General features: G+C 39.6%; 2 protein-coding genes across 2 annotated transcripts; both read right to left on the bottom strand.

Moving 5' to 3' along the window:
• LOC103106271 (transcription initiation factor TFIID subunit 7-like) lies at window positions 1-546 on the bottom strand (the record flags this gene model as incomplete). Its single annotated transcript, XM_007486880.2, has 1 exon — window positions 1-546. A coding segment is annotated over one exon (546 nt), but the record flags the coding sequence as incomplete, so codon positions are not given.
• Window positions 547-595: 49 nt separating this feature from the next.
• LOC100025566 (splicing factor 3B subunit 2-like) lies at window positions 596-3,160 on the bottom strand. Its single transcript, XM_056821096.1, has 2 exons — window positions 3,041-3,160; window positions 596-2,792 (listed from the first exon to the last, which is right to left on the bottom strand). The coding sequence occupies exons 1-2, from the start codon at window positions 3,158-3,160 to the stop codon at window positions 717-719; spliced, it is 2,196 nt and encodes a 731-aa protein (XP_056677074.1). The 3' UTR covers window positions 596-716.
• Between the last annotated feature and the right edge of the window lie 20,362 nt (window positions 3,161-23,522).

Genomic DNA, 23,522 nt, shown 5'->3' with positions numbered 1-23,522 from the left:
TTATTTTTCCAGGAGTGATTCTAGTTGTTCCACCAAGGAACTGAGCTGTTGCTTCTCTTGTTCTTCCTGCTGTTTGAACTCATCCAGCATAGCCTGAAGACGAATCTTGAGGGCCATATTTTCTACTTTGATAATGAGGTCTTCCTGTCGTTTTACTCTCCCTTGGGTCTCCTGGAGTTTCCCTTTCATTATATCAATCTGCTTCTGAATTCCCATAACCATCTGATTTGTTTGCTCATCTTCTTGGCACTGTTCACTGGATTCATCAAGCTTGTCTTGTAGCTGCCTCTCTAGGTCTTCCTCAGTGTCAATGATGTTTATATCTTCATCATCATGAGAATCCCTCTCATCTTCCTCTTCACTACTGCTGCTAATGTCCTTAAATATCTCTCGAAGCTCATGTTCTGAGGAGCCATGGCCCTGCTTGTGGCCACTCATTCCTGGAGAGGAAATATCTAGGCCTGCCAGGCAAACTGGGTTGTCTGCTTTCTTTGTTTCATCTTCTACAATTATCTCCCACCAAGTACTGAAAGCTTCTGCATCTATACTTAGAAACCTTATTACCTTTTTTTTTTAGGTTCATCCTTTCCCTGGGAGGGAAGAATTTTTATTTACAAAATGCGTCTGAAATAAGAACGTGGAAATGAAGAGTCCTTGGAATCTTGAGGAGCCAAAGGCAGGGTCCAAGGAGGATAGGCAGGAGCCAATCTTCGGGTTTAAAACTTGAATTCTTTGTACTTCTTACTTCCCCCTCTGCTCTCCTGGGGCTGAGCCTTCTGCTTCTTTTGCTTCTGCTTGGCAGCATGATCAGCCACCATGTCACTGAAGTCCTCCTTCTCCACCTGGGCCTGTTGTTCGAGCATGTGTTCCTCATATTTCTGGGTCATTGCCATGGGATCCAGCTCCAACTCCTCGGGGGCCAAGGCCACTTCCACCCCTTGTAGTTTAGGGGCTGGGCCCTTCCGGCTCATCACCGTAGACATGTCATAAATATGGGTGGAACCCATCATGGCTCCACCAACGGTGGCCGTCCTCTTCTCAGGAAGCACAGTGAACAGCTGGGGTGTCTCACTGCCATTCATAGCCTCTTTAATCTTCTTTTTTCGGAGTTCAATCAGTTCAGGTATCTCCATCCCAGCTGGCACTGAAGAGAAGCCCCTAGGGGTGATAAGACCACTGTCTGCAGGGGTAATGAAGCCTGCTTCATTAAGTTTATCTTCATCACTCTCTTCTTCCTCCTCCGAGGATTTCTCATTAGAAGGCTCCAGCTCACCCCAAAGAGTCGGGTCAATCTCTTCTTCCTCTGTCTTGGTCTGGAATTCCACTGCATTGGTTCCAAATACATCTCCGTATAGCGGTTTCCCAGTCTCGTCCACAGGAGGTTTGCCCCAGCCCCCAGCATGGTAACCAAAGGAACAGCTCTCAGGGATGGGAGAATTCAGTCCAAGGATCTTCAGGTTGGGGTATGAAGGGGGAGGTCCATATCGCTGCATAGCAATTAGCCATGGAGGAGGAACTTTGTGGGCATTTGGTCCAACTGGCATCCCCAATGAAATCCTCAATTCATCTGACAAATCTCCCGGCTTCTTCTCCTTCAACCTAGTCTCAAACTCTTTCCCCTCATAGTAAAGGTCCCCATGAATCGTCAATTTTGGCTTGGTCTGCCACTTGAAGAAGGCATCATGGAGTTTCTGGTAGTCAATGTCAATCTTCCCCATCTTGGGTCTAACCTTTTCTCTCATTTTTGACTTCATGGTCTTCTGTTCTTCCTGCTCCTGGAAAGCCTCTCGCATCTCCTGAATTCCGGTTCGTTTAATGAAATCGGGCAATTCAAAAGGGGGCTTCTCAATGCCTCGCTTGCCCTGCAGGTATTTGTGCTTAAAGCACCAGTGGCGTGGCACTGGCACCGAGTTCCTGGTGGCCTTTAGGTGCACCAATAGCTTGGGGTCCTGGGCTGTCACATCATGCATCTCCACCACATCTGGCCGGGCCACCAGCTGCTTCAGCTCATCCACAGTAAAACGGTTCATCCTCCGTAGATTTTTTTTAGATCGTTTCGGAGCCTCGGGTTTCTTCTCCTGCTCATCATCACTATCGTCATCATTGTCTTTGTGCTCATCCTCGAAGCCCTTCTTGGGAGCTGTGGAGTTCTCCAACTTGTCCAGTTTCTCTGGCTCCTTCTCTTTCTTCACATTATAAGTTAGCTTGAAAGCTTGGAAAATCCTCTTAAAAAAAATAAAGTTTGGTTCATAGGGTTCAGGTTCCTCAGTTACATACTCGATCTCTACCGTGGCAGTCGGAGAGTCTGTGCCACTGGGGCATGGAGTCTCTTTCTCACAGCCCCCAGAGGGGGCACCAAGTCCCGCTGCCACATGTTGGGGCTTCTTCTTCTTCTTGCGGTTCCGTCTCTTTCGGTTTTTCTCCTCTTTAGAAAAAGATCCTGTGTCTTCTTCAGTCTCAGACGCAGCAACCCCCAAGGATGACTTTGTGTCTGTCTCCATGTCCTCTACTTCATGTACTGATATCAGCTCTTCTTGGCGAATTTCCTTCAGCTGAAGAATCTTCTCTAAAGCCTGTGGAATCTTGGGACCCACGCTGGGGTCATCCGTCTCTCTGTTTACTTCTCCCGGTGGAGGTAGGGGACCCGGAGGACTCTCCCTGTCTTTATCTTTTTTCTTACTTGCTTTTGGATCAGTAGTAGCAACTGGTTCTTCTGAAGGTGGGTAAAGATCCCCATCCACGCTGCACACAAGGATCTGACAGATATTTGCTGTCTTGTAAAAGGTTTTTATCTATGGTTTTCATGGATTCAGTAACACAGGGAAGGTCAACCACCTTAGCAGCTAATGGGACATGATCCACCTGGACAATTCCATGAGTCAGCCTTTCACTCACCTCAAAAAGTAGTCCAGGAGTCAAAGTCCAAATCAAAACAAAACTGCAAGCCTCAGTCTCCAGCTAAGCTCTCTCTAAGGCTCTCTATCGCTCTCTCTCCAGTCAGGAGAGTATCTCCACAAGAGTGACTCAAGTCCCAGGATACTTGGCTTTTTATGGTGCTTTCTTGTCCTCTCCGCTCTTCATAGGAGCCAATCAGAGTTTTCAAACTGTCTAGCACTGCCCTGGGAACCAGTTCTCCCCTTTTGGAGGGGTGGCTACACATCAAGAGGGTTCACACCTTCCTGGCTGTCTGGGTTTCTGAAGGTGTGAACTCTGCTCAGAGGATTCACAAGTTTGGGACTGACTTAATAGGATGCAGCTCTAAGTAAGTGACTTGGGACTTCTCCAATGCCTTGCTAGCTTCTTACCCAGGACTAGGGAGGATCTTCAATCTTTGGTTGATTCCATTCAAAAGTAGACAAAGGAGAGTTGATCCCTTCTTCACAATGTAAGCAGGGCTACCTCAGTTATGTTAACTCAGAAGAGGCAAAGGGAAGGAAGGATTCCCTTTCACAAGTGTAAACTCAGAGAGACCAAAGAGTTCCCTTTTACAGTATCAAAAACTGGATTGCTTTGTTGGGCCAAGGTTTGCCACTGACCACCCCCCAGGAACTTGATTCAGCTAGAAGAGCACAGGAAAAACCTGGCCTCACTCTTCTGCCTCATCCCAAGATGTCCAGGTTTTCTGAAAAAATTTCAATATTTGGGGGTGACATATGCTTTAGATGGAAAGAGTTTGTTTTTTTCAGCCTAAGGACTCATTTGGTGCTGTGTAGAGCACTTTCCTTTCACTCTTCTCTCCCTTGAGCATTTTCTGACTTCTTTTCCTGGAGCAGAATTTTAAAGACCGCATATTTCTCTAGTAGGCCTGGTGCTAGCACATCAAGCATGCCAAGACAGGCCCCCATTTCTCATGGGAAAACTTGGGACCACAGCAACTCTTTAAAGGTTTGTTTTTTGTCATGGCAAGATAGCCTTTTACCCTCACCAAGGAGGTTTCCTCTATCGGAAACTCCAGCTCCAATTCCGGCAAACCAAGGGACACATATGATTTCAATCAACATCAAAGTGACTACTATGTGTCAGACACTGTGCTAGGCAATGAGATACATTGATGCTAGAGCCATGACACCCTGAGGCATGTGGTTCCTGCCTCTCAATATGAGTACTGTCAAGAGGTTGTCCATACACCCAACAATGTTTTTTTTTTTCATTTTTTTTGAACATTTCTAAGTTGTCTCCTGAACGGCTGACTTGGTGAGTCACTGTAAGGGTACATTCCTATGCCTGATTACCCTCTTGGCCCCCTTGATCATTCTGGGATGACTGTAACAGATTTCAGCTTAAGATGCAGTCCACTCTCATGTATTGGAGGCTGATGAGAATTACTGCAAGCCTTCAAAAGTCAGTAGGTTTGGAAGAGGAAAGAATACTTTGTATGTTCAGAGCCAAATCAGAAGGAAGAGACCAGCTCTTCTCTTCCCCAATCCTACCAGTAAGCAAGAGATAATGATTCTCTGTAGTGCTGCTGAGGAATAATGGCCCAAGTTGGAAAAGGGAAGCAGAGGAATCCTTTTAACCCATTGCCCAATCCTCATGGATAACTAAACTATCAACAACCATCTGAATCAGGAAACCTTTCCAATAATTATACATCTCATGACTTTTGTCCTTGGAGACATAGACTAAGTACCCAACATTCACAGGTTTAGCAAAACCTCCCAAGCACTTAGTCTAAGAGGAATTAAACTCAAGGCTGGCTTTTCTTGCCCACAAGGGGCTAGACAGTCCCACAGATAAGCATAGAGCTCTTTCCAGAAAGAGTTGTCACCTGTGAGGCAATGAGGACAGCAAGTGGTTAACTGGGAATTGAGAGAACCACACTGACTATCTTCTGACTCAATTTTGGAGCTGGCCTTTGGTGAGGATCAAATGGGATCTCTAAAGGTGCTATGCAAACTTTAAAGTTCTATGGAAATGCTAGTTATTACAAATTTCCCCATTTGAATCCCATTCAAAATCACCTAGACAAAATAAAATACTTAGGAATATATCTCCCAAAACAAACACAGGAACTATATGAACACAACTACAAAACACTCTCCACACAACTAAAACTAGACTGGAGCAATTGGAAAAACATTAACTGCTCATGTGTAGGATGAGCCAATATAATAAAAATGAACATCCAACCCAAACTGATCTATCTATTTAGTTCCATACCCATTGAAGTTCCAAAAAAATTTTTTACTGAATTAGAAAAAACATAACAAAGTTCATTTGGAAGGACAAAGGATCAAGGATATCTAGGGAAATAATGAAAAAAATTAAAAGGAAGGGGGCCTTGCAGTCCCAGATCTCAAATTATACTATAAAGTAGTGGTCATCAAAACAATTTGGTAGTGGCTAAGAGACACAAAGGAGGATCAGTGGAATAGACTTGGGGTAAGTGACCTCAGCAAGACAGTCTATGACAAACCCAAAGACCCCAGTTTTGAGACAAAAATCCACTATTTGACAAAAACTGCTGGGAAAACTGGAAGACAGTGTGGGAGAGACTTGGTCTGGATCAATACCTCACATCCTACACCAAGATAAACTCAGAATGGGTGAATGACTTGAACATAAAGAAGGAAACTATAAGTAAATTAAGTGAACACAGAATAATATACATATCTGACCTTAGGGAAGGGAAAGACTTTAAAACTAAGCAAGACTTAGAAAGAGTCACAAAATGTAAAATCAATAATTTTGATTACATCAAATTAAAAAGTTTTTGTACAAACAAAACCAAGGTAATTAAAATCAGAAGGGAAGCAACAAATTGGGAAACAATCTTCATAACAAAAACCTCTGACAAAGATCTAATTACTCAAATTTATAAAGAGCTAAACCAGTTGTACAAAAAATCAAGCCATTCTCCAATTGATAAATGGGCAAGGGACATGAATAGGCAGTTTTCAGATAAAGAAATTAAAACTATTAATAGGCACATGAAAAAGTGCTCTAAATCTCTCAATCAGAGAGATGCAAATCAAAATAATTCTGGGGTATCACGTCATACCCAGCAGACTGGCTAACATGACAGCAAAGGAAAGTAATGAATGCTGGAGGGGATGTGGCAAAGTAGGGACATTAATTCATTGCTGGTGGGGTTGTGAATTGATCCAGCCATTCTGGAGGGCAATTTGGAACTATGCCCAAAGGGTGATAAAAGACTGTTTGCCCTTTGATCCAGCCATAGCACTGCTGGGTTTGTACCCCAAAGAGATAAGGAAAAAGACTTGTACAAGAATATTCATAGCTGCGCTCTTTGTGGTGGCAAAAAATTGGAAAATGAGGGGATGCCCTTCAATTGGGGAATGTCTGAACAAATTGTGGTATATGTTGGTGATGGAATACTATTGTGCTAAAGGGAATAATAAAGTGGAGGAATGCCATGGAGACTGGAACGACCTCCAGGAAGTGATGCAGAGTGAAAATAGCAGAACCAGGAGAACATTGTACACAGAGACTGATACACTGTGGTACAATGGAACTTAATGGTCTTCTCCATTAGTGTCAATGCAATGTCCCTGAACAATCTGCAGGGATCTAGGAGAAAAAACACTATCCACAAGCAGAGGACAAACTATGGGAGTTGCCAAGAAAAGGCAACTGCTTGACTACAGGGGTTGAGGGGATATTATTGAGGAGAGACTCTAAATGCAAATACCAACAACATGGAAATGGGTTCAGATCAAGGACACACATGATACTCAGTGGAATTGTGCATCGGCTATGGGAGGGATGGCAGGGGCGGGGGGAGGAAAAGAAAATTATTTTTGTTTCCAATGAATAATGTTTGAAAATGACCAAATAAAATAATGTTTAAAAGTAAAAAAAAAAGGAAAATAAATTTCCCAAGTCCATATTTAAAAATAAAACAAAAATTTTACCTTCTGTCTTGGAATCAATCCTGGTTTTTGGTTGCAAGGCAGAAGAGTGGTAAGGGCTAGGCAATGTGGGTTAAGTGACTTGTCCAGGGTCACATAACTAGGGAGTGTATAAGGCCAGATTTGAACCCAGGACCTCCCATCTCTGGGCCTGGCTCTCAATCCACTAAGAAAGACAGCTGCCCCCTCCAAGTCCATGTCTAGACATAATTATTTTGGTTTGGATTTCACTCCTTCATTCTGTTTTTTTAGCATTTGTCTTTTCTTTAGTCCTCAATACTATCCAAAGCATCTTCAAAAGCATATCTGATTCAGAGATGGTTTCTTAGTCTATGCAATCATTTATCATAAGTAAAGCGCTTTATTGCCTCTACCAGGAAAGAAAACACAATTAGAAAAATTATTAAAAGTAGCACACAATTATATTTTAGACAAGTTAGATCAGTTCTATATTCTGAATCTCACATGAAATTTCAGGATTTCTTTTAGAATGGTGAGAACAATTCTAGATACATTTTTCTTTGATTTCTTTGATACAACATAGAAGAAATCATCCCTTTGAACTGAGATATGTCCTGATTTGTGGTCAGAGAGTAGGACATACAATTGGAAGACATGAATCCAAATCCAAAAGTGTTCCAAATGTTAAATCCCTTTGACAGATCAAGAAAATGCTTAGGAGATTGGATTGGATTTGAACTGTTTTTCCTCTCTAAGTTTGAGATAAGAATTTGCCATAGTATATTATGCTGCTTTAGTGTCATTACTGATGGTATTTATAATCAAGATTTTTTTTTTAGTGAGAATTTGTATCACAACCATTAATTTTGATAAACCACACAAGCACTTGCCTAGTCTCTACCTTTTTATAGAAGGCTGGAATAACTCTCTTCCAGGAAGTATGCTTATCATGGAAATAGGAAGTAAGAGAGGCTACTAGTGACACAAATGGATTGACTGGTATTCTTAGCCTTCTTATTGTGTCAATTGAACTATGATTTTATGTCTGATCGTTTATTGTTTGACATAAAAAACCCAAGCTGTAGGGACACAGGATGGCCCATGCTGTGGGGGGTTTTATTTAGGTATAGTATGAATGCCTCATTTTACAACTCCAAGGAAGACTTCAAAGTTCATTTATGTGGAGATCCAGGAGAAGAAACCTAGGGCTGGTGCTCACTCTTTTGTTGCCCTGTCTCTGAGAGGAATACTGGATTCAGATTATTTTTTACACATGACTTATTTTCAGACTTTTGAGATCCAGTGCCTTTTGAGAGATTGGGATTAGAAAAAAAGCCACAATATCTGGTTGCTTCAAGCAGGAAGTAGTCCTGTCCCAGATTGGGAAGGGGCACAATTAGGTGACTCTGCCATCTTAGTTTCTTTGCCACTAAACAGAAAACTGGAGAACGAGCAAACATTTATCAAGCAAGTAGGACAACAGTAATTGGGGAAGCCACACACATTAAATTAGATGATAGAATATGCACAACTTGGAGAGTTCTACACTGGGGTTCAGAATGAAATCTTAACACAGCCAAGGAGAGAATATCTTGCCCCAAAGTCTGCTCTTTGTAATTTCAGAAGGTACAGATGCTTTCCCCACTACCCAAAGGGCTGGGAAGATCTCTTGTTGCCATGTAAGTTTTTTCACCAATTACAAGTTTTATACATAAGCTGTACATAAAGCCAAACATGGGTATTTCAAGAAATGGTAGTTGGGGTATGAGGCTACATAGACTAATGCTCAATCTTTAGACTTGAAAAGTCCCTCTTGAATTTTTTCTAGAACCAGTGTGATCTCCAGCTGTGGGAGGGATGCAGTGAGAGGTTAAAGCAGAGATAAGTTGTCAGTGGGTTAGAAGAAATACAGACTAATGTTCTTGCAGTGATTGGGAATGGATTGCTGTTTCTTGCTGATATTCTAACCACATTCTCTGAGACTCCTATAAATGACTTAAAGCATTCTATGCAGAGCTCCTGGTATAGAAAGTTACAATGAGTTTGTCTTGGATCATATCAGGAACAGCAATCGGCTTTAATGGTTTGGGGCACAACAGACATGAGAATAACATTGGAGCTGCCTGGTGATAGCTGAGATATCTTTCATTAAAAATTGCTGGTAGGGGGCTAGATTCCTCTGTAGATAGAGCACTAGGTCTGCAGACAGTAAGTATTTGGTTCACATGTGGCCTCAGATACTTCCTAGGTGTATGACCCTAGGCATGATATTTTGACTTCAATTATGTGCCCTTTATTCTCTTCTGCCTTGGAAAAAATCTTTAATATCGATTCTAAAACAGAAAGTAAATGTTTTTTTTTTTTTTAATTCCTGATAGTATCTGGGTATCTTCCCTAGAGTCCATGTTTCAATAAGACATCTTTAATGCTACTTATGGAGGTCTAGTAGAGGACTGAGAGCCTATCATTCAAATGGTTCCCTTGGGTCCACTATCTCCTAGACTTTACATGACACTGTGGATCTTCATAGTGTATGGTAGAAATGCAAAATAGCCTACTGGGTCTTTTTTCTTTCTGTTACATATTGTTGGCATAGTCCTGTATTAGCCTGGAGCCAGGGGGATGCTGGGAACATAAGTAATGTGGCCCCATGTGTAGTCAATGAAATCATGCTACTGTATGTTAGCAATTAGATAACCTGGGAAACTAAATGTAGAATAACTGGATGTCCCAGGAAAGATTTCCCCATAGATTAAGAAGAAATTAGGATGAGGCTAGATTTCAGACGTAGTTGAATATCTGAACATCATTTAGCTCCAATTTGTTGGCATTCTTATAAAGAGCTGGAAATGTTTGTTGTTGATGACATTAGTACAAAATATCTGGAGAAAAGTCTAAAGCTGAATAGTCAATACTGCATTTGTTGAATCTTTGTGTCAATCTTTTTTTCTTATCCAAATTCTCCCAAGACTTGTGATCTATTGAGAATTCTTTGAAGGCAACGGGTCCCTTAAACCACCCACAATTTAATCAATATGAGGTACTTTGCTTTTCTCCTCTCCTCCCCAACTAGTATACTAACCATTTCACTCTGCCTCCCAAAGATCCCTCTAAAGCTTTATGATAAGCAAGAAGAGAGTATCATTCTAAAGGCCACAGGTAGTAAGTGCCTAAGGAGTCAGTAGTGAAGGTATCATTCTTTGTAGACTCCAAACAAGGACTATTCTGGTATCTTCTATGTTTTATTTCTTCATCCCCAGTTCTCACAATCTCAGTTTATCTGTGTGTGTGTGTGTGTGTGTGTGTGTGTGTGTGTGTGTGTATAGGCATGCATATATATGTATATAATATGACACTTTCATCACTTTCCCTGTACTTTTGAGACAAAAACGTATATTTCTTTTTAATATAAAGTATGACTAGATTACCTATGAATTGATAGACAGAACATTGAATTGAGTAAAGCTTACTTTGCCATAGATTAAATTAATGGTGGGTATTACATTTCTCTTCCATTCTCAAGAAAATAAAAAAAGCTGTGAAAATTTCTCATTTGTCATCTTTTTTCATTCCTTTGGATGAAAAGAAAAATCAGGGGAATGAGGAGGGAAAGGGACAAGATAAGCAACAAGCATTTTACATTTGGATAGAGAACAAATGTATTGTCTGATTACTACCTCTCCTAACTCATCCTTCCCTCAACTCTTATTCCCCTCCCCTCCTACTTCCCAATAAGTAAGATAAATTTCTATACCCAACTAAGTGTGAATGCTATTCCCTCTTTGAGCCAATTCCAATGAGTGTAAAATTCAAGCATTGCCTACTATGAATTGCTCTCATCTTCCCCTCTTTTGTATTAATTCTTACCTCCTCATGAGATAATTTACCCCCATCTAGTTCTCCTTTTCACACAGGGTATTCCTCTTTCCGACCCTTAGTGGAAATTTTTTATAACATTTCATCTCATTCAGTTCCATGGTTTCTGTCTTAAATAGTCCTCTCCTAATAATGAAAGTTCTTAAGATATTTTTTATATGTAAGATATGTTACCTTTCCACATAGGAATTAAACAATTTAGTCTTATTGAATCCTTTGAATTTTTTCAGTTTACTTTCTTATATGTAAGGGGTAAATTTTATGCTTGGACTGAATATATTTTAGTTGGTTGCCAGGGATTTGAATTCTAAATCCCAATGAAATATTTGAGTCAGAATGGAAATTTATGGTGGTTTCGTTACAAAAGAAGGAAGAAATTAAGAAATGAGAGAGAGAGAGAGAGGAAAAGGGAAGGATTGCTGCCCCAGCTTTGTCTGAACCAGGCAGGAGATCAGAGGCCTCAGCCAAGGGGTCTCTCCAGAAGCTAATGACTCCAGAAAGTCAAGGGCAAGGGAGTCCCAAGAGATGGGCCTTTCAAGAGGCTGGTGCCTTCAGAAAATCCAAGGAAAGGGGAGTCAGCCTCATCACTCACCATTTGATCATCTAAGGGAAGCAGGCTAAGGTCTCACGCTTCAGGTCCTCCATGGTCAACTTCCACAGCTGAGACCCTCTCACAGGATGTCACATGAAATATAAAGGCAGTTCCTTAGGTGACTACCTGTGTCTTTTTTTTTTTTTTTATATTCCACCTTTTGTTTAATCATGTATCAGAGCTGCAAACACTAAAGTTTTCCAAGTGGCATATCTATGCCCCCATATCAAATCTTTTTGTGGGAAAATATCTTAAATCCAAAGAAATCATACTATCTGTGAGTCAGTTCTAATTCCAGGAATTGAGCAATAACAACCTTACCCCCCTCCCCACACCTAACCTCATTTTAAGGAGATTATCAATATGATTTGATACCTTATTTTTCTCCTTTCCTACTCTGACTAGGTAAAACAAGCCAGGAAGATCTAGAGGGTCTGCCTATCCCTGGGCTTTTCAGTTTCTTCTTCTTTTTTTTTTAAACATTATTTTATTTGGTCATTTCCAAACATTAATCATTGGAGAAAAATATCATTTTCTTTTCCTCCCCCCCCCCACCTCTCTCATAGCCGAGGTGGGATTCCACTGGGTATCACATGTGTTCTTGATTTGAACCCATTTCCATGTTGTTGGTATTTGCATTAGAGTGTTCATTTAGAGTCTTTCTTCAGACATGTCCCCTCAACTCCTGTAGTCAAGCAGTTGCTTTTCATCATTGTTTTTACTTGCACAGTTTGTCCTCTGCTTGTGGATAGTGTTTTTTCTCCTAGATCCCTGCAGATTGTTCAGGGACATTGTATTGACACTAATGGAGAAGTCCATTCAGTTCCATTGTACCACAGTGTATCAGTCTCTGTGTACAATGTTTTCCTGGTTCTTCTCCTTTTGCTCTGCATCACTTCCTGGAGGTCATTCCAGTCTCCATGGAATTCCTCCACTTTATTATTCCCTTTAGCACAATAGTATTCCATCACCAACATATACCACAATTTGTTCAGACATTCCCCAATTGAAGGGCATCCCCTCATTTTCCAATTTTTTTGCCATCACAAAGAGCGCAGCTATGAATATTCTTGTACAAGTCTTTTTCCTTATTATCTCTTTGGGGTACAAAACCAGCAGTGTTATAGCTGGATCAAAGGGCAGACAGTCTTTTATCACCCTTTGGGCATAGTTCCAAATTGCCCTCCAGAATGACTGGATCAATTCACAACCCCACCAGCAATGAATTAATGTCCCTACTTTGCCACATCCCCTCCAGCATTCATTACTTTCCTTTGCTGTCATGTTAGCCAATCTGCTAGGTAAGAGGTGATACCTCAGAGTTGTTTTGATTTGACTATCTGTGTCTTACATGTACCAGTGGTGGCTTAAACTTGGCTTTGGACAGCCCAGAGGGTGAGTCAGTTGTTTCTGATTTGTCACTTGCAACCACACATGGGTCATAGACCTTCCTTCCCCACACATAATCCTTAAGTGGGGGGTGTATACATTCCTGGTGGCTATAATTCTAAAAACTAAGCAGGGTGGGGTGAATCTAAAATTCATATATACTTGAGTGGAAAACTTGATCATTTAATTTTCTATTCAATTCTAGTTTTTTTTTTTCATCAGGAATCCTTAAAAAGTTCCTATTTCATGAAACATTCATTTTTTCCCATTGAAGGATTTTGCTTAGACTCTCTGAATAGGTAATTATTTGTTGAAATCCTAAAATATTTACCTTACAGAACAGATTTCAAGTCCCCCAATCCTTTAATTTAGAAGGCACTAGGCCATGAATGATCCTGACTGGTTCCAAAATATTTTAAATATTTATTTTTGTGTGTGCTTTCAATATTTTTATTCTGGTCTTAGAATTCTAGAATTTGGATACAATACTTCTGGGAATTTTTATTTTGGAATTGCAGGATGTGAATGGTGGATCCTTTAAATTTCTCTAATTCAAGGGTATCAGGACAGTTCTCCTTGATCCTTTTTTATAATATGGTGTCCAGATTCCTTATTATGACTTTTAGGTTGTCTGATAATTCTTGGATTGTCTCCTGGATCTATGTTCCATATCAGCTGTTTTTCCAGTGAGATTTTATTTTATTCTATTTTTTTCATTCTTTTCATTTTGTTTTAGTGTTTCTTGTTGTCTTATGGAGTCATTAGCTTCTAGTTGCCCAATTATAATTTTAAGGCATTATTTTCCTCATTGAGTTTTTGCATCTTTTCCATTTGCCCAATTCTAGTTTTCCTTCAGTGAATTTTTGTATCTTTTACCAATCTATCATCTCTTTCTTTTCCTAATATTGTTATTCTGCTTGTCTTATTTGATTTTTTAAATTCCTTTTAAAGTTGTTCTAGAAGTTCTTTTTGGACCTGACACTTTCATACTTTGAGACTTCACATGTTTCTATTTTGGCATTGTTGTCCTCTTCTGAGTCTGTATTTTGATCATCCCTTTCCCAAAAGTGGATTTCTACAGAGGTTTGTTTTGTTCCCCTCTGTCATTTGCTCATTTTTACACTATCTCATGATTTTGCTAATATATAGAAGTTAAGCTCAGTTTCTGGGATACAGAGGATACTACTATGCCATGCTTCTTTTACTGTGGGCTGCAATGTGCCTTAACTATGGTGAGTAGACTGGCCTACTGTGGGGAGGCCTACAGCTGTTTAGCCCAGATATTGCCTGCTCTAGATTGAGCTATAAATTCCTGTCTTAACTCCTGACTTACCCAGACCCCTTCTGATCTGGATCACACTTCCCTACGATCATAGTGAGACCTTCACTGTTGACCCTCTATGCTGTTTTGCATGAGAAAACTGTTTTACCTCCTTTGGTTGGACTTGCTGCTCTACAATTCAAATTCACAGCATTTTTGAAGTTGTTTGGAGATTACTTTTGGTACTCTCTAAGTGTTCCTTTCCTTACTTAATTATCTTGGTTCCCAGAAGTGGAAGTCCTCAAATGCATATAAGACAATGCTTGAGTCCTAGTAGTTACTGCAAGATCCTGAAGGACTACAGAGGTCATATTTCACTGCTGAATAAGGAGGCAATAATTGTCTTCCAAACATTCACCCAATTGGGTCCCTGAATTGAAAACTATACAAAAGTGGTTGGTCTCTTCCCTTTGGCAAAAAGTACTAATGGCATCTGGGTAATCATCACCATTCTTTGATTTAGGAGTAGGGCAGAGTTCAGAACAATATAGTTCTGTGAGATGTACCTTGATTAATTTTCACACGATCCACTAGCATATCTTTTTATTTGTACCAGGACAAGACAAGAACAAATTAGAAATCAGAGTAGACTATGTTAGATGTGTGGGGGACACAAACATTACAACAAACTATAATTTCAGACAAGCCAGATTGACTAGGATGTCTTATTTCCTATCCCTTTTATGACGAGATTGCTCTTCAATTTACTAGTTGGTTGTCAATTTTGCATTTTGGAGATAGAAGTGATGACTAAAAAATAACCTATGAATGTCTCCCCACCAATATATCCCAAAAAACTTAATAAGATAAAGAATCAACTTGCATGGGGCTGATATCTAGGTCTCTGCTTGCTTTCAAGTTTATTGAGTAGAGAAATTCATTCCTTTCTCTTCCTCTTCTAGGTGTTTTTTGATTGGAATGTCTCTGAAATAGACCAATAATTACCTCTTCTCTTCTATAGTGTAGCCCTGAGCTTTGTGGTAACCCGAAGAATACCAAAGACAAGAGAATGCATCTTAATGTACAAAAGCTAATAGCTTCCATTTTCTCCCTTTAATTTGTAAACCAGAGATAATAGAGGAGGAAATATGTGTTATTTAACTCCTCTTGTGTTATGTTACATTTTTCTATGATTTATAAATACTCTAGTTTGGCTTATGCTTTTCCCAAGATTTTTGGGATGTCAGCATTTCTACCCATGCCCATGTCCCTTGTTGACTTCCCACACTTTTTAAAAATTTAACCCTTTTTGTGACAAAAACACATTTTCCTACCAATAAGAGTTCATGTTATCTAACCAACATTCAAGAGGAAATGTCCTTTGTTATACAGGATTCTTGAATGTGTTTAGTGTAAACACAGCTTAGCAGCCCATCTCTCTGACATATGCTGATGAATGTAAACATGGGCACCTCATGCTTGGAAGGATGCTCCAATGATAGATTGCATTGGCAACCTCTAAAATATTGTATCCACTTTTAAGCTTCTTGTTCTTCTATGAAGCTATTAAAACCTTGAAAGCAATTTTCATTGAATATCTTTAGATACCTATAGATTCTTCTGAATATATTTTTTTCTATTTTGTGGTATGTTTAGGATACCTGAAAGCATTCTAGGAACTTCAATGAAATTTAGGCCTTGAATCCCTATGATATCTTCTAATCACATCTCCAGACAACTTTTTCCTACTGATGACTAGAGTTCTAGTCAGTGAACCCCTTGACACAATAAATATCTGGTTTGAATTCCTAATCCTTTATTTTTTTCTAGGCTTACATAGTTTAAAGATTCAGCATGCCTTTTTTTTCTACTTAAACCTGAAGGCTATCTGGGTCTCCTGAAGCCAAATTGATTCCTAGAAAGTTGTCCAGATGGGACACAATGTAGAAATCTAAATCAGTTCCATTCTGATCCCATTCTCAAGAGTTAATCTTTACCCCAAATTGTTACATTTCTTATCACCTGTCCCAGTCTCAGGGTTTCTGTTCAATCCTCTATATCTGAAGACAAAAGACCAATCATCTCAACATTTTCTAACTATGTGTTTACATTCTCTCTGAGAATTTATAGTTCTCTTACTTAGAAAATGGAAGAATGGTCTTTCTGCTAATGTGACCACATAGCTTGCTAAAATAAAGATACTGGATCATGAAACACTGTACCATCCCCCTCTTTAAAAACAAAAACAATTCAACACCTTTCAATTTGTAGGTTGTCCTTTTCTCCAGGAAGCAACAGGGCATAATAGATGGTCAGGTTCAAAGATAAAACTTCACTTCATGTCTCACTTATGACACATTATGGATGTGTTATTCTGGACAAATTCTTTAAATTCCTTACCTTCCTCCTAGGCAACTCTCATACTATGAGTTTCAGAGAAATTCTTTGTAGACAATTATGGAAGGAGTTTCCTTCCTTGGATCTTGATACTATATGCTAAGGAAATCATATATCTAGCCCTTATCCTCTATTGTTCTCTTTAAGGATATCATCATTGTCATGATGTCTGGTCCTTTTTTCTTGGAAGGACATCTTCATTCCCAAGACATGAATCCTTCCTAATTCCCATTATTATTACATTTATGTTTGTGTTTTGAAGTGTGTAGTGATCCTACAAAGCATACTTTGTTGGGCAGGAGCCCATCGTTCTTGGCTCATGATCAGAGGGAATTAATTCTCTGACTATGGGAAGATAACTATTACTCAGCCTCCTAGTCAACACACACATAATGAGACCATATTTTAAATCTTATTTTCCTCAATCCTGTATTACAATTCAAGGATTCTGGACATTGGTACAAAATGTTTATTTTAAGAACTGAACTAAGGATAAACATCTGTTATATAGAAATTCAAATCAATGTTCTTTGGCATTCCTGTCTCTTTGGTTTATATCCTCCTTCTAGAAAAGGGCCTGTAGACTATTCAGATAATCTTGAAATCTACTAGGCTATTTCTGTTTCAGGAGTTGGTAGCTGGTGCTTTTTATGCCCTAATAGTTTATTATTCTTTTTTTCTAGTTGTGAGCATTAACTTTTTGGCCCTGGGTGAATCCTGGGATGCCATTGCTGTTTTTGACTCAGTCCTTTTCTGACTCAATTTCCAATCTCTCCTTTTTTGGGGGGTCTTCCTTTGAGGGATTCAGGAATTTCTGTAGTCTGGCTACTGCTCATCATGATAAAACTGTATTGTATACCAAAGGGTGGTTGGTTGTAGTATATTTGACTTACTCCATTACCATTTTCCATCAGTTCTTTCTATCTTTTGGTTATGCCTTGATTCTTATAAAATGTGCAACTTCATTGTTATGGGTACTTCCTGTTCATAGGTCAATAGCAAAGCATTATGCCAGGTAGTGTGCATTATTCTTCTCAAAATATGAAGTGTAACTATTCCCTGGAACCTTCCCAGGTGCATTATATTCCTCTTTACAGTGATTTTTCTTTCTGTGGCTGATTTTCCTTTCTGGCCAGTATGCTTCTGATGCTGCCATCACAACTGCTGCTATTGCCAATAAAGTGATGCAAGTGGGTAGGCAATTCCCTGGACTTATAAGCTTTCAGGAAAGAAGATGGCATATTAGAACACAGACTCCATCACAGGAAATATGAGAGGCAGAACCCAAAACTATGTCAAAGACTGATTATCATCTATCATTAGCTTTTGTTTCAGAGACACCTGGGAAGCCACATTTACTTTCAGCCTGGAACTTCTGTGGATTAGGAGCTTCTTGTAAATCCTCTTGGTGGGCAAGATTCTTTTTTTATGTTTCTCACAGGTTTTTGGCCTGGAAAGGCTCATCTTGATCAATTGTAATGCTAAATAACAATTGGTATTCCAATTTTCACTTGAGACCTTTCAATGAAGAACTAAGCACCTAAGGCAATCCATTTCCACTTTTAGAAAGTGTGTAATTAGAATCTACTCCACAGGACTTCATTTCCCAGCATCCTACTTTCCTTAATTTAGGTGCCAATGTGGGAAGGATATAAGTTTTGTGTAGCCCTGCCTCTCACTCACCTTGTGATTGCATTTGGTGGAGGTAGTATAAGATGAACTGGCAGGAGAACTATTTCACCTGGTCTTAATTTTGTTTGATAACTAGGTTCTTATTCCCTTTACTTCAAAATTCCCTTTACATTATTAATAAACTTTATAAAATATAATGCTTGGAGTTTGGGACATCAATTTAAATCTTAAAATAGTGAACATCTATATAGTACTCTAAGGTTTGCAATATTCTTTTCATATATTACCTTATTTGATCCTCCCAATACACTCATGATATTAGTCAAATTTTAGAGATATGGCAGATTTAATGAGGCTAAGCAACCAACAGGTACTCTGATTCTTGGCAAGAGGTAAGGAGGTCCCCGCTAGGGTTTGCACTCTTGCCATGATCCTATATTTACTCACAATAAGCTACATGGGTGTCTTGACCTCCCTCCTCTCATTCATTCCTTCTCCATGTATCCAATCACCTTTGAAAGTCTAAAATAAATGGTAACCTAGATAATTTGTGGGTTTGATTTAGACTCTGAAATGGCCTATGTTTCCTATTTATAATTTGCATCATATAAATAATTTTTCTACTTTGCTCCTACTTTCTTGTGTATTTCAAGAGATTTCCTATTGAACATATTGGTGGTTCTTCATCTTGAAGTTGGCATATCATTCTATCTCTGCTTCCCTTTGGGGCTTTCTTGTGAGCTACAAGCATTGTAATCCTCATTTGTTATTAGCTCAATATGTTAGAAAGTAGTACAAGTGTTTTGAAACATAACTTTTATTCCTGTTGAGATGCAAACATTGGAACAACTGGGCAAAAAAGAGAAGAAATTGAACTAATGCATCTAAAAATTTGGAAAGACTTTTCCACAGGCATTTTGTAGACTTCTTTTTCCTTCCTCTCAGCACTAGAGTTAGGGCTGTTCTGGTCTTATATCATCATCCCTGGACCTTGTCTGACCAGTGCATCTTTTGTTTCATAATTCTTTGATATTCATTAACCCCTATTCTTCAAAGTTCTTCATTGGTCAAATATTGCAACCTGCTTAAAAGGACCATGTCCTCTTCATTACCTTTGGTGTGATGCTCATCTTTATTCATAAGTAATGGTGTTTTGGGTATCACTGCAATACAGCTACAAAAGTGAAATGTTTATATTCAAGGGATGGACTTAAGTTGTCATGAGAATCTTGGGATCAGAAAAAGTGCTTTGCAATTTCCCCAAAATGATATAGCATCCTCTCTTCCTCTGGTACATCTCTGCTCTGAGCTTTTTGTCATCTATGCTGTCTGTCCCAAATGTATATGTTGTTGAACAAGCTCTATAGCATATCCATACAGATGCAGATTAAAATCTGATGAATAGAAACTCTTCATTAGCTGGGTATTTCCTGTGTGCATGGTCTTGTTATACTTGGAATGATTGCAAATCTCTTTCAAGAGACATTCCGTTATCTTGGGAATAGAAGCTATCAACATGGTTCCATTTAAAAGCAGGACTTTCAGAGCCTCCTGTTTGTGGATTGTTGAAGATGATCCTAATATGAAATGTATGTGTCTACAAAATAAACAATCAGAGAGGGACTTCTTCCTTTGTTTGGATTGGTCAGTCCTATGAAATGATAAGAATATTAGTGACTATTATTGAAAATGGCTACCTTCTAGCAGGGAAAGCCTAAGGTGCTTATTATTTAATGAATAGAATCCTCCTCCACTTTCCTTTTCTATCACCAAACTCTTAGTTCCTTTTGAGGGTCATCATGCTTCAGGCACTGTTGCCTCAATATGTTGCTGAATGAGTGAGGATAAATTTATTTGCCATAAGGGATCTCCAGGGGGTACTGGTCAAACATTAGGGTTATGAATATTATTGAAGTTGTCTTATAAATCCTTCTTAGTTTCTAGTGTATACATTTTAAGTGCTACTTAAATAATAGTTTTGTGTTGACGTCGCAATATGATATACTAGAGTTCTACCTAAAATTGGTTTACTTCACATATCTGGAAAGCTAGATGTTGGATCTGGAGAATCTCAGTATTTCCATTTGGAAACTAAAGAGGTAACTGGAAATTATGCCTACATGTTAGTTTTTTTTTATTCAAATAAAATTTAGGATCACAAACTTCTAACTCTTCATCAGACAATGATTATTTACAGTACTTTACAGAAACAATTATTTGGTAATAGTAAAACATGTAAGAAGGAAATGAGTAGCTGTAGATAATGTTCTATTCATTCTACTCATTTCACTCTTTTTTAAAAATTTTATAGTATTTTATTTGATCATTTCCATGCATTATTCATTAAAGACAAAGATCATTTTCTTTTCCTCCCCCCACCCCCTGTAGCCTACACGTGATTCCACTGGGTATCACATGTGTTCTTGATTCGAACCCATTGCCATGTTGTTAATATTTGCATTAGAGTGTTCGTTTAGAGTCTCTCCTCTGTCATGTCCCCTCAACTGCTGTAGTCAGGCAGTTGCTTTTCCTCGGTGTTTCTACTCCCACAGTTTATCCTCTGCTTATGGATAGTGTTTTTTCTCTTATGTGATATTCCTTCCAAATTTTTGTAAAAAATTGATGTATTCATTTCTTGAAGCACAGTAGTATTTCAGGCATATGCCCGAATTTGTTTAGCTATTTCCCACTTGATGGACATTTCCTTAAATGGAGGTAATGAACTGGAAATTATGTATTTTGAATATCTTGAACATAGATCTACTTACCTATACATAAGTAGATATCCATTGAATGTGTATGCCCATACTCTACCTACTAAATCGTCCACAGTCAATGTCTTCATTAAGTCTAGGATTGATTTTAGATTTAGATAATGCTATGCCATTTGCTGGGTCTTATCCACCTCTAACCCATACCACAGTGCACCAAAATATATTCTTTGGTTTTCAACAAATATGTTTTATTTTAATACTAGCTGAAGTACCATTGAAGTGTGAAGCAATCACTGCTGGAAGCTGTCAGGCCATGATGTCTTGACATGGTCACATGTGGAGGACAGGAGGTCACAAAGTGGCTCCTTGGCAGGATGGAGACATTCACTCAGCATCCCCCCCCACCCCGTGTGACTTCTCTCACTAACATCCTTTATTACTAGAATCACTATGATTATTATTCTTTCCGCAGCTTCAGAAGGAAAAATATAAGAGCAAAATACTTGCACATCATTCCCCCAGAATACCACCAAAACATTATACTCTCAAAACCAAACCCAACAGACTATCATGGGTTAACTTCTGCTTATGCATGTAAAACGAAACAAAGCTGTGCTTAGAAATTCCCTACTCCCATGCATAGAACAAATTCTCCTTAAGCCAGTACATAAAACATCATAGGGAGAGGCTTATACACCATGTCTTAGTATATCATGCATCAGTGACACTATTTACCAACCAAAATCCATCTTGAAAACTGTGACAGAGGCTGTCACATAAGAAAGGTGCCATGCTGAAGAGTGTGTGAAACTGATCACCTCAAGGGAGGAGGGGCCCCAGGAGTTTGGAATCTTGAGGAGGAGAAGATTCTGGCTGTTAGAGGAGTTGCTCTCTCAGTCCAGAGAAGCTGAAGAGAGAGGGTGGAAAAGGCTTTCTCCTGCAGGTTACCCACTTTTCTTTCTGGTGGCTGGAAATATTTCCCCCCAACACTTCCCAATTGAAAAGACTACTGAAGAAGAAACCTGAGAAAGACATTTTATATCTCTGTCCAACTTTACCTCAGCTCCTGTTGCCCTGAGTCTGAACTGTGGCTAAGGGTCCAAACCCAGGGTGAGTCAACCTGACTTTCTCTCAGGGGGCTCACGCTGCCAAGGCCTGAGTTCCCTCCAAACATGAGGAGGGAGGGAAAAGGGTTTTAGATAGAGACAGGGACCCCCTTTTTCCACCTTCCTTTCCCATTCTTTACTGCTAGTTATTCCTTTGTATTACTTTGATTGGGGTATATGGGGTGCTCAGGGAGGGGTAATATCTCTGGTATGGAGGGCTTGTCGTGCCCTTCTAGGGCAGCTCTCCAGCCACTGACCCTCACCTGACACCCAGCTCTCACTTGTGGCTCCTAGTAGCTGCTAGCATGCGGCAGCGGCCACACCCCGGGCAATGGCTTCGACAGGCCGGCTAAACCTTGTGAGGGTAGCCATCGGGTCGACGTCGACCCCTGGTGAACTAGGGCTTTGCTCACCCAGCATGTGAAGACTGCTTCGGTGGAACAGGCGGAAGAAACCAACAAGAAGGTTCAACGGCTGAGATGGTGATGCAGCAAAGCACTGTGGAGTGCTTAGGGCGTGATGGAGCACAAAAGACAATATGGCCATCCAATGCAGCTGAGGAAGTCTCCAGGTGTAACAACTTTTTGTGCCAATGGACCCAGGTTTCCAACGCCGAGAGAGTGGGACTGTCTCTGTGCATCGACTTTTCCACTTAAATCTTCATGTACAGGTGTCTTTGTGCACAAAAACACACAAAGACAATCGTCATCCTCGGTTTGAGAGACAACCAACATTACTTTGATTGAGTTGACATTAAAATGGTTAACTTTTCCCCATGCTGTGTGTGAGTGAACAGATCAAGGGGAGACCCTTTAGTCTCAAGTAGTGGAAGGAGGAACAAGAGGGACAAGAGCGAATTTGGGAGAGCAACCTTAGCTAAGGAGGGAAGGCAGAGGAGGGAAAATCTTCAAACCCCTCTCCTCTCTCTGAGCCAATCCTAATATCAGCTATCTCCCTTGAACCCTGCTTTGAGAAGGGGGTTCTCCTCTCTTTCCCCCTCTCTATACTGAAAGACTGAACCCCTTAATTACAACTTAGCCTTCCCCTTATGATACAAAACTCTCCAATGAGACTCTGAAAAATGATTGGTTTCATATTAAAACAAGTTGGGGAGCAGCTGGGTAGCTCAGTGGATTGAGAGCCAGGCCTAGAGATGAGAGGTCCTGGGTTCAAATGTGGCCTCAGACATTTCCCAGCTGTGTGACCCTGGGAAAATCACTTGACCCCCATTGCCTTGACCTTACCACTCTTCTGCCTTGGAACCAATTCACAGTATTGGTTCCAAGACAGAAAGTAAGGGTTTTTTTTAAAAAATAATTTTTTAAAATAAAAAATATTAAGACAAATTGTATTTCTATTGCCCCTTTGATCTCTCAACTTGGCTGCAGTGTTGTTGATTGTCTCTAGAACTTCTGATTGATTTTCTATTTTTGTTCAAAGTAACAGATGCTTTTCCTTGATTGTCTGCAAGCTCAAAGCACCTCACAGGTTAATGAGAAACTAATCTCTGGTTAAGCCACCTGTGACAAAATCATTTATCTTTTGAAAAACCTTTGTGTGCCTTTCAGAATCAATAGTTACAATATAAGTATATAGAATGATCACAGAATGCTAATCAAATGATTTCTTAAAAGTTAATGTATCACTTGTCCAATTATCTATATTGGAAGAAGTATGTTAAATAATGAAGCTGTGTGCCAAGAAAATGGGTATAAAAATAAA

This window comes from Monodelphis domestica, chromosome 3 (genome assembly GCF_027887165.1).
Source record: "Monodelphis domestica isolate mMonDom1 chromosome 3, mMonDom1.pri, whole genome shotgun sequence".
In the NCBI taxonomy this organism is placed as follows: Eukaryota; Metazoa; Chordata; class Mammalia; order Didelphimorphia; family Didelphidae; genus Monodelphis; species Monodelphis domestica.
Note: the sequence above shows the minus strand (reverse complement) of the source record. Positions and strands in the feature narration are given on the sequence as shown.